Here is a 12,391-nt window from a genome sequence, read left to right on the forward strand (position 1 = left end):
AATAAATAAATCATCCTTTTGTTTTCATTCAGTATAACAGAAGAAAACTATAATTTCCTGCCTCCGAGCCCCTCAAAAAAGGATTTTGAAGGCAAGAGTGGGACGAAAGTTAGTCGCACCTTCAGCTACATCAGGAATAAAATGTCCAGCAGCAAGAAGAGCAAAGTGAGTATCTTCTGGGCGTTCTGTGTGTAAGCACCTCAGCCAGTCAGCACTGCATGTAAACAACAGGTGTAAATGGGAGTAATTTCAGTGGTGCTTTGCAGCAGTCTCATATCTGAAGAAAAATAACGGTAATGCAAGCAGCAGCTAGAAATGCTGCCACTGTCTTACTACATGCCAAAAGCCGCCCATGCATCAGCTTACTGAACACTTCCACGAGCCCTGTTGATGTAGTTCTTATTACCCCCCCCCCCGCTTCTTTGAGGGGTGCCTGTCTAATGTGGAGAAGAGGTTCAACCCGTCTCTCTAGCCTCTCATCCCATACACTGAGCCTCAGTGCAGAAATGATTAAATCAGGGTTAATTAAATCCAAACGACTTTATGCTAAGACTAAAGGATTGAAATGTATATAATAGATATAGAGGGAAGAAAATTATACTTCACAAAATTACAAGAACTTTTAAGACTTGCTTGGATCTATTTCTACTAGGAAGACTTGTGCTATATCACTCTTTAATGCTTAAGAAGTTAAATTAAGACACTTAAGCATGGGCTGGAGAGATGGCTCAGTGGTTAAGAGCACTGACAACTCTTCTAGAGGACCAGGACTCAGTTCCCAACACCTACATGATGATGGCTCACAGTCACGTTTAAACTCAGTTTCAAAAGTCCGGTTGTAGTTGTTCATTACAGGAGTCTATAAAATATAAAAATTAAGAAATAAATCTATAATAACCCCACATATATTCTCAGTATTTTGATTTATGTATTTTTAGTACTTTTGTGATATGTCTCTTGTTTTGTTTTATCTTATTTTGTTTTGTTCTGTTTCATTTTCACTATGTATCCTTGGCTGTCCTGGATCTCACTCTGTAGACCAGGCTGGTTTCAAACTCCCAAAATCTGCCTGCCTCTGTCTCCCAAGTTCTGGGATTAAAGGCGTGAGCCATCACCACCCAGCTATGATATGTCTTAAAAAGAAAGAAGCTGAACTTTTTTATATTGATTCTTGATCCTAAACCAAAACTACTTTCATTTCAAAGGAGTGAGGGAAACACTATCCACCCCACCCACTTCCCCTGCACTCTGATTACTTACCTGTAACCATCCATCTACATACACAAAGAAATAAGCATGCAAAGGTATAATTGGTTAAGGATCTCTGGAAATGAATCACTGAAACATACTTCTGTACATTGCATATATAAATATATGCACATAAGCACACGTGCATCCGTATGTACTGAACTCAATAGCATTCTTATAAAAATGTACCCTCTTAATAGCAACTACACGCTCCATACCCAGGAGTAGTTGGTCAGCACAAAAAGGAACTCAGTGGTATTTTTGTTTCATTTTGTTTTGGCCTTTTTTTTTTCCTTTGTCTTACTGTTCTTTTATTTGTTTTCATTTTCATTTTTGTGTTTTTGCAGGATTTCTTGAGGTTTTGGGGTTTTTTGGGTTTGGATTTTTTGTTTTGTTTTTAAGAGAGAAAGAAGAACATACAGTTGGGGAGGTAGGAAAATGGGGGAGATCTGGGAGGAATTGGGGGAGGGGAGAAATGTGAGCAAAATATATTTAACTTTTTTTCAATTAAAAAAAAGTACCCTTTTTTTCTAACTAAGCTTTCAGGCACTTGGTTATGTGAGCCGATAGAAATGCAGCCAATAAGTTTTACTAGCTTTATTAGCTTTCTGTTACTATAACAACTTTCTGATAAAATCAGAAAGGTGTACCTTGATTTCAGAGGTTTCAGCCTGTGATAGTGAGTACCCACGGTCAGAGCATCTGCTGGAGGCAAGCAAAGAGAGGAGAATAGGGTGGGGGCTCCGTAATCCCCTGCAAAGGCTCCCATGGATGCCGTTTCCAGTAGGCCCTCACCTCCTAGGAGGTGTTCCACCATCTGTACACAGTGTTGTAGTGTAGGGAGCAAGTACAAGGACCTTTGGGGTACATTTACTATCCAAGCCATGACACCAGCTTTGGAAAATAAAGTCTTGTTTGCCATGTACAGGGGTTGGTCATTACTCTTGGGGACTTTTTTCCACAAAACTCTTATACCAAAATCTGCTTTTTTACCATTTTTCTTATCAAGTGCAGAATGAAGATACAATCTAGTAATTAATTTCTAGCCTAATTATGTGTTTAAATATTTGCTTCATTCTTAGATTTGTTTTAGAACTCAATATATATGTATGTATGTATGTATGTATGTATGTATGTATGCATATGAAGTCAGTATTCCATATACTGGCAACAGCAGAACCCAAATGTTTTGTTTATCCTGCTTGCTTGGTCAGTAGTTGCTATGAACAAAAGAAAATTCCCTTGGAAAAACCAGTATAAACTAGCCATATATTGTAGAGTGGCTTCTCTGCTTAGTGGTCTGTAATACTCAGTCTTAACCTTGAAAATGTTACAGTCTGGTTTGGATGAATTCAGAATGTTTCTGTTGCTTTTGTTTTGCTTTTAAACTGGAACCTTATCCAAACACACACACACACACACACACACACACACACACACACACACACACACACACACACACACACACACACTTGTAAGACTGGCAAGTCAGTGGAGATTCTTTCTCTTTGATCCACCTCTCCAGTGGCATGGCTTTCGAATCCACATGGTGGATATGACACTGAGATTGCTGAGCGGGTAATACAGACAGCAACAAAGATAATGTGGGTCCAGACTCAGAAACTGGAACTTGACCTTTAAAACAGAATCTCACCTCAACTTCCGTCCTCTGCACACTTGAATAAAATGTGTCTCAAATAGCACGGCTGGATAACACTCGGGCAGGGCTGCGTGTGGTCCAGCTGCCCACACGTGTTGCCTGTCATTGCGCGCTTACTCTTCAGCCAAATCTAGTATTTTTTGACCTCAGAGTACTAGCATTAGGTAAGAGGGAGGTGATGAGATGGGACAGGGAAAAGCTACCTGTGTTAGAGTCATTCTGTCATCACTGTTAAGAACCAGTTGACCTCTTACCTCTGTTCCTCTCCTTAGGCAAAATGACCAACACTCTTTTGCAATTGGTGTGGTTCCTCTTTTACACTTGGCTTGAAGATTTGATCTTTGGGGGCTGTACTGTCTCCAGCAATGGAAACTCCAAAAATTGCAAATTCATAGCTCCTCAGATTGTAGTACAAGTGCCCCAGTAGCCAGACATATTAGCATGTCATCTTTCTAGTTAGTGGTTATAGGCTAACTTTTCAATAAGACTGTTATACAAACTGCTGAAGAACACTGTCACTTTGTCATATAGGCAGAGGTAATGAGAGAGAAAGTCACATGTCCACTCGAATACACAGATAAATGAATATCAATCAACTGTTTTTCCTATTGAATGTTTCCCATGCTATTTTTAAAAAAAGGAAGTGATAACATAGATATTAACACTTTTTTTTTTTTTTTTCATAAAAATGATGAGCTTTCACCTCTTTTTAACCTGTTTGGGGTTAGTTGTTTTTCTTTTTCTTCTCAGTGCTGACAGGGCCTTTCACATCTTAGGCCAGTAACCACTGAAGTATCTGCCAAGTGCTGAGATTATTAATTTTTTAATATATGTTAATGAGAGTGTTTAATCTTTCTTGTTTTATTCAACTACTAACTAATATAAACATCCAGTTTTAAAGAAAAACTTAAGCACTTAATATTAATTAAAATAATACATATAAGCTGTATATGAGTGTAGTTAGGAACATTTCTATGTATGAACATGGTATATGTCTCTGTGAGAATATAGTTAGAAACGTGGGTTTGTTATCCCACATGTTAAGCTAAGACTGCCAAGTCTTTAGACACTCAGAGTAACCAAAGGTAGCTATTAGCGAATGGTTCACATTCCTAGATAATGTGTTGCCCAGTGGTGCCAGGTTTTTATGTATATAGTTTTTATTATATGAGGAATTTAGTTACCAACCCTGCATGGGTACCTTTGACAATCGTCAGTAACTTGCAGAAGTTGCCATATGTAGATACTAAATGCTTTTTAGAAAGCTGGAAGACCCAAACAGGAAGTATAAGAGGAAGATGTGCAGTTTCTCCTTTTGTTTTACTGTCTTTGAGCAGCAGTACTGAATTGTGTTTATTGTACACATAGTCAAGTACTTACATACATAGTACTTACTTTCACAAAGAGTGGTCTTTGAGCCACTGATCGTCTCTTTCTATTAAGCTCTCGTTCTTTACAAGGACAACTAGAAGATACTGGAAATATTTTAGACTACTTCCTAGGATGACTCAAATTTTTTTCTGAGTAAAAGGGATTAACTTCCTCCCCAACTAATAAACTGTTAACTTTAGAGTGAGACGTTCAGCCCAGTCCCTAGTTTCTGTGCCTTGTATATGAAAGAACTGTACCCATCATCCTTTCCAAGATGTCTAATTACATTAGCTCTTCATAGTTGTCCAAAGGACCCTGACTTCTAGGATAGGTTTAGGAAAATGAAAGCTGATTTTCTCTTGTAGCACCCTAGTGTCTTATGATCAGTCACTTCTATTTTTAAATGTTGTTAGATTCTTTTTCCACAACACAATTAAAGTATGTTGGCAATGGTTAAATATAGACACATTAAATTTAAGAAAAATAACCAGTCACCCATTTTACCAAGGGCAACTTAGCTAAAATGTTTTCGTATAAACTTTCCTTTTTATTAGGAGTTTGCTAGATAAATGTGGCCTCTATCCTTTTCAGATTTCCCATACTACAGTACAAGTGCTGTCCACACATGTATTTAAGAGTTATTTCAATTGTCTTTCATTTCCTGTGTTCTTTAGAGTAGGGTAGTTAGCTTTATCAGCAGCATTCAAATAGTTAAGACTGTCTCAAGGAAGCAAGCAGTCTCAGCCCTCCCCTTCTGCACTTTCTCAACCAGTTTCTGGCTTCCTCTTACGGTTTTGCTAATGGCAGCTCTGAGCTACTGAGCTGTCTGTCCTGCCGGCATGAGCGCCTCCCTCTGTGAAAGACCATTTCCTGGCATGGGGGTCAGATCATGTCGGTAAAATGGGGTCGGCTTCCCGAAGTTCCTCTCATAACAGTGCGATTCACAGGACTAAAACATGGGCAGGTAAGAGCCCAGATTCTTCAAAACACTGAATTAGAACAACAGGAGGTGGGATGCAGCTTGTTTTGTGTTTGTCCTTGGAGAGGAACTAGTCTTAATTACTGTAAAGGGTGAGATCATGGATTGTTCAGATCTGAAGAAAGTCAGAGTTCTTCAGAAAATAATGTAGCTGCCATAGAAAGTTGTCTTGTTTGATTTTTTTTTTTCTTTTTAGACATTGGAGCATGCTTTTAACCTTCAGGCAAAAAAAGAAAAAAGTCAGATGGTTTTAAAGTTAACAATTTCTGCATAGAGAAATCTGCAGAAAAAAAAAGTTAATTAAAGGGGTCATTTGGATATGATCAAGGCTTGGTCATTGGAGTTCTACGCACTTTAGCGTTACCAGTTTTTGTTCAGAAGAGTTTCCTGTTTTGTAAAGTGGTTTCCCCCCATCCTTTCTGTTTTAAAATGCAGCAGTTTGGCTTTGGGGGTTTTGCTATGTGTATTCTGTTAAGGGAGAAGTTTATGTGAAGCATAGATTTTTCAAATAACCCATTTCACACATTGGGTGGGTTCTGAACTTTAGAAAACCAGAAGATTTTGAGTTCCTATTTGGTACTGATCATTTTTGACCCTTTGCAACTCCAGGAACTTCGCAAATCCTCTTTACAGTAAATGTGGTGGATGAGAGCTGAGCTTTAGTCATCCAGAACTAGACCACCTCAAGGTTAAACAGTCGTCGCTCTGTGCTCCAAAGTGTATTATTATTAGACATCTCTAAGCCTTAGTCTCCTCAGATATAAAATGGAGATAATTAGAACTGTAATTTATTGCCCTGTCCCAAGAAAATACATAGAAATTTCTTACTTCAGTGCCTGGCACAAAGTAACTATTCATTTTAAGCGTCATTCAATGCCCTGTCTTGTAAAATGGGAAGCATGATGCCCATCTGCCAAATGAATCTATTTAGATAATGTCTACATGTTCAGTGGTCAGCATGGTCACTCACTTCGAGAAGCTCATTCCTTGGATGTCTTTTTAGATTGTAGTCATAGTATAAAACAGTAGGTAAAGCTCACCTCTATGAATTGGAGGTCTTCATGGTCTAGTTAATCTTGTTAGTCAGTTGAGCCCCTAGTATAGTGGTTCGGCCTATAGTAAACATGAGGTGAAGGTCAGTTTCCTACTCCCTCTTACAGAGCTGAGGGGCAACCATAGACAAGGCTGGTTTTCTGTCTCTGTGCTTTGGGGCAAGCAGCAAAGCCTTAGGAATTCCCTGTCCTGGGTCCCCGGGCTTTTGAGAGGAAATGAGTGCTGTGGTGATGAGCTTGAGGAGACAGAGAAGGTGGTTGGGGAAGGTTACTGACAAGGCTTCTTCTTGCCTTCTCGGTACCCCATGTTCTCCATGCTTTGCGCCAGCGTCCTTACGCTGCGCCTGGGTTATTGTCTCCTCCTGCCTGAAGTCAAAATTTCCTTTCCTTCACCACCAAAGATTGTGCTTTTGTGTTGAGTTAGAGTAATAAGCTGATGACACTCATTTTCAGTGAGGTATGAATATTTACTATAATGTAGTAAATGTTATACTTGGTATGTGCCAGGCTTTCACACAAACAGAACTGTAAAACGGGTACCTCTCCCATTTTGCAAATGAGATGACTGGGGCGCAAGGAAAAAATTCACCCACAATCCCACTGTTAGTAGAGCTTAGAGCCAACTTCATGCTTAACCTCTGTGCAGTTTTCTGCCCTCTTCCTCACCATTGAACACTGAACCCAAGTTAATGTCTGATAACCTGCTGAGTTCTAGTTAGTAAAAACTATATATGTAGGGTTATTTAATAGTTCTGATGAGAGTAAGGAAGAAAATGCCATAGGGTCTCATTAATTCAGGGACATACATGTGGCGTGTAAAAGTTAGAGAGGCGCCTCACGGAACTTTTTAGACTACGTGACATTGTTTCTCTCCTCAGGCTGATCTCAGAATTGCTGCCATCCTTCTGCTCCCTTTGCAGACTGATAGAAACTCAGTGCTTCCGGTGTGGACTATGCCATACCTCACTAAGGAAACCTTCCTGCTGTGGGCTCTGCCCAGTGTCTATTAGTATAAGCAGCACCTGATGACTCAGAACTCCTAAGTTTTTCTGGTGGGAGCTTGCATGACTGAAAATTAATTAAAAGTTGCCCAGAACGCCGTTCCTCATTTCTGTCCACCCTGGGCCCCACCCTCCGGTGACCACATGCCATCTGTGTGTCCAGGTAAGGGGAAGACCTTCCAGTGCTCAGTTAACTGTTGACTCTTGTCTTTGGCAGGAAAAGGAAAGGGAGAAAGATAAAATCAAGGAGAAAGAGAAAGAATCTAAAGAGAAGGATAAAGAGAAGAAGACTCTTAACGGACACACGTTCAGTCCCATTCCTGTTGTGGGTCCCATCAGCTGTAGCCAGTGCATGAAGCCTTTCGCCAACAAAGACGCCTACACTTGTGCAAGTAAGAGACACGCTTCTCCCTTTTGGCAGATGAGGCTCTCTTGCTTTAAGAAAGCTGGTTGGTTTCTAGTTTCCTGTGCATCCCACCCCTGATCTGTTCCTCATTTATGTGGAGAAGTAACTCTGTGTGTTTTTTTTTTCTAATTTTAATTATGTAACTTATAATCTGTATTGTTTTTGCAGATATCTCTTAATTTCAGATTCTCTGCTTTAGAAACTACTGCCTATTGCCAGAAACCTGGCAAATCAAAGCAGTACGTAGCCTCGAACCTTAGGGCTTCCCAGATCCTTTGTCAGATCATATATACATATTTTTATACACTGCCCCACACACACACACACATATACAGAGATGCACGCACACACATGCAGTTTAGAGATTCAAACTCAGGGCCTGATATAGGAAAGCAGTCTGCTCTTGAGCTACCCCCCCCCCCTTCAGTCCTTGTCCACTTATTTGTAAATCTGGTCCTGTGGAATATTATCCAGCTATTTGCCATCATTAAATCACGATGGCTACCAGAGGAGAGTGTGTGCATGTGCGAATATGCCCCATGTTTCTGTTACTGATCTGCTGAAAGACAAGTCTATTAACTGGGCATGACTCTGCTTTTGATAAGGCCTTCTCAGCAAGCGTCAGTTGGCTTTCTCTGAACAGGACTTAGATAACAAGTGTCTGTGTCGCAGCCACCGCACTCTACAGTTGCAACACAGAGGCAGCCATAGACACAGCAACAAGAATGGCTTTGTCCCAGTCAAGTTTCATTTACAGACACTGACATTTAAAATGTTGCATGCCATGTCATTTTCATGTCTTTTTCAACCATCTAAAGTATAAAAGCCGTGTGTGGCTCATGGGCTCTCCAAAGTCAAGCTACAGGCCAAATCTGGCACACATACTGTAACTTGCACATCTGCTCTAGAGCGACCTTGCTCAGAACTGTGTCCGTGCACCCATAGAAAGGAATTGTATTTGAAAAGCAGTCCAAGGTAAAACAAGGAAGCCGCTTTGTTGAGAGCTGAGCGAGCTGGGAATCGGCCACCGTAGGCCTAGCACGACTAGGAGGCGGTGGTGGTTTGTCTCACGTTAGACCTGCAGCACATGCAGAAGAGACGGTGGCTCAGTCGGACTCAGAGGAGTGAGTCTCACAGATGACATGATGATGACGTCTCGTTCTCAAGTCATTTATTGTGCGTTCCAAGTAATCTGTTACTAAAAATAGTTAGCTTATGGAAATTGGAAGTGCTAAAGGTTTACCTGGGCAGATTCAACATTATGTAGTAATTCTGGCTTACTTGTTTTTTTAAACACAAAAGAGAGGTGAAGCGACAGCTGGCAAAGGACCTGTAAGCTTTCCTGCCTGTGGTACAGCCATTATGACTTCCGTAAATAAATTTAAAAAGGCCTAGGCACATACATTCTTGTAAAATTAATGTGAAGGATATGTTATTCCCCCAGAGTAATCGACAGCTACTTATTTTACTCTTTAAAGGGAAAAGCACTTACCTAAATCAGTATGCATTCCTCTAGGCAGAGATCACACACATTATCACTATCCTCCGTGTCTGACTTAGCAGAAAATTAAGAACTGCATCACATAGGACTAAGTTTCAGGTAAGCTTTGTGAAGCAAGAGACTAACTCTGTCCAGTGTGTCCAGTGTCCCCACAGCGATTTCCTTTTGGAGCCTGGACTCTAAAAAGGACTCTTCTCTCCAGTGTCAAATGTCAACACTTTTGGTTTTTGTCCACTGAACACAGTCTGCTTCTCAGTACTGCAGCTAATTTAGTTGACTACAACAGAAGTCAATAAGCACCTTTTTTTTTTAAACCACGTTATCTATTATTAAACATTTTTAGCATATTAACCTGGGGCATTTAATGTTAAAACTACATTCAGATTACACTATACTTAACAAAGAGCACACCGTAAGGATCAGAGCCACAGGTTTGCCTTTTATTTTCTGGTTAATTATCAGTATGATTGGTGTTGTCCTTGATCCACAGCTTCTTAAAAGAATTTGTGTAGCTGTCCTTTTTCATTTTATTTAATGTAAACACAAGGTATTCATCACACGATGATGAAGATGAGCAGATAAAGAGCAATATTGTTGCTCCACTTCTTGGGTGGGAATCACCTCTCCTCCCTCAAGAAATCATCAACATATATGTAAAGAGAAGCCGCCTGGCAGAAATACCGAGTGAGGCACCAGTGTATCAATTTGATTCTGTTTCTACATATTGATTCTGTTTCTCGTTTTAAGAGCTCATATTGACTACTTTTCTCTTGACGGAATACCTGACAGAAGCATCATAGAGTGTTTATTTTGGCTGGAGTTTCAGTCCATCATGTAGGGAAAGCATGACAAAGTTGGTGGTAACAGGACTCTATGAAGGAGGCTTCGCCGTCTTGGTAGATGAGGAAACAGGCAGGAACAATTTCAAGACCCTCTCTAGTGCAGTTTGTGATGCCCAACTAATCTGACGTGTGGTCTACCTACCAGGGGTCACATCATTTAAGAAAACTGATTCTTCCTCTTCCAGGAGCTGCCACATGCCAATAGCTTCTCAGCTAGTAGTGGGGTTTTGTGCCCATCTTTGCTCATCCATGCAGGGTTTTGTCTGGCTTGAACTTCACAGTCTTATGCATACTGTCAGAGTCGCTGTGAGGTCATATGTGTACCAGCCCTGTTGTGTCCAGAAGACAATATCTCCTTGAAGTTTTCTGCCATCTCTGGCTCTTACACTCTCTCCACCTCCTCTTCCAGGAATATCCCTCAGCCTTGTGGAGAGGGGTGTATGCTCCATTTAGGACTGAGCACTCCTCAGGCACGTATTCTCTGCAGTTGAGGGTCTCTGTTAATTAAGGCCATAATCTTTGACTGGCAGTATCAGATTGATACCCAAGGAATTTCATTGGTAAAGCAGACTGAACTACTTTCTACTATAAAATATTAAAGTGGTGGGAAAACTATGTACATACATGCACATACATTTTATTAGTCTGAATTTTTGTTGCTGTGACCAGAAATCAATGACAAACAACTTAAGGCAGGAAAGATTTATTTTAGTTCATGGTTTCAGTAGTTTCCATCCATCATGTAGACTGGCATGGTAGAGCAGAACAGTTCATGTGGTGTCTAGGAAGCAGAGAGAATGCCTCTGCTGCCTGACTTTCTCCCTTTTCTACTTTATCTGGGCCCTACTCTGTGATGATGGTGTTATCCACCTTTGGAGTGAATCTCCCCAAATTCCCTATAGCTAATCCTCTTTGTTTCCACTCACAGACACATCCAAAGCTCCTAAGTTGATAACATTAACTATCTCTAGCTTTTATCAAATTGATACCAAAACACATCCCCTTACATCATAATATTCCATCCCTGGTCCCCAAAGGTTCATGACTGACTCATATACAATCCACGTAGTCTTAACAGTGTTGTTCAAAAGTTCTAAGTTTCTTCAAGACTCAAGGCAAACTTGTAGCTATGAGCTCCTGTAAAATTAAAAAGAAAATTGAATATTGGCAATAACAATGACACAGAGTATACATTCCCATTCAAAAAGATGGATGCAGCAGAATAACGTGAAGGCGTGGACCAAACCGAGATCAAAACCCAACATGGTAAATGTTAAATCACATAGCTACATGTCCAGCATGTGGAGGCATGTAATGGTCTGATGTGGGCCCCAGAGGTCTTGAGCAGCCTTGCCCTTGTGGCATTGCTGTTTGCACCTCCTATGGCCCTCTCTTTAAGGCAGGCTCTCCTAATTAACTGCACCTTTCTTTGGTCACATTCCATGTTCCCACCTTCACAATTTTAATGCATTGCCCTTTGAGGAACTTCCTTTGAAGATTACCACTCTGCTCTTCATTGCCTGACCCCCACACCTTCCTTTGAAATAAGGGTAGAAGCCCCGTGGTTCCAAAACTCTTGGATTCTGCCTGTCTACAAAAACAGTTAACACTATATAAATAAAATCAAGGACTGCCACAAGCTCAAACAGCAGCCAAGGCCCCCTTGAAACATGGATGCATGGTCTCAGAGTGCCCCTGGGGAAACACTTTCCTGTAGCAGGAATCTTAAAAGTTCTTTTTAATAAAATCAAACCCGAGGCCAGTTATTGGGGTCCATGCTGGTAGATCAGAGAGACAGAATAAGCCACAGCTATCTCACCTCACCGGATCCTCATCTGGTCTTGTCTCCTCAGACTGGAGGCCTCTGTGTCCTCATCCCAATGAATCTCAGCTGAACTGCTCAAAAGCCTGAATGCTTAACCAGCCAAAATCTTAAACAGCCAAATGCCTTCTAGTTTCTGGTTCTCACGCCTTATATATCTTTCTGCTTTCTACCACCACTCCCTGGGATTAAAGGCGTGTCACCATGCTTGGCTATTTCCAATGTGGCCTTGAACTCACAGAGATCCAGAGGGATTTCTATCTCTGGAATGCTAGGATTAAAGGTGTGAGTGCCACCATTTTCTAGCCTTTGTATCTAGTGGCTGTCTGTTCTCTGACCCCAGATAAATTTATTAGAGTACACAATATTTTGGGGAACACAAACCACCACACCCCTGGGGAAACACTTTCCTAACAGGGTGCCAGTGCCACCTTGTGCCCCAAATGCTTGACATGTAGTTACAGGATTTATGTTGGCCTTGTTGAGTGTGATATTGATTGCTTTGGTCC

The 12,391-nt window shown here is 40.8% G+C and overlaps 1 protein-coding gene across 13 annotated transcripts in view; it reads left to right on the plus strand.

The window, feature by feature from the left end:
- Positions 1-12,391, plus strand: part of Akap13 (A-kinase anchoring protein 13) — a 302,662-nt gene that overhangs the window by 241,195 nt on the left and 49,076 nt on the right. For all 13 annotated transcript variants that reach the window (XM_076545251.1, XM_015996510.3, XM_042278208.2 and 10 more), the window contains 2 exons: positions 33-165; positions 7,529-7,703. In XM_076545251.1, coding sequence (XP_076401366.1) covers positions 33-165; positions 7,529-7,703 — 308 coding nt within the window. The remainder of the gene's footprint in view (positions 1-32; positions 166-7,528; positions 7,704-12,391) is intronic.

Source organism: Peromyscus maniculatus, chromosome 1 (genome assembly GCF_049852395.1).
Source record: "Peromyscus maniculatus bairdii isolate BWxNUB_F1_BW_parent chromosome 1, HU_Pman_BW_mat_3.1, whole genome shotgun sequence".
NCBI classification, from domain to species: Eukaryota; Metazoa; Chordata; class Mammalia; order Rodentia; family Cricetidae; genus Peromyscus; species Peromyscus maniculatus.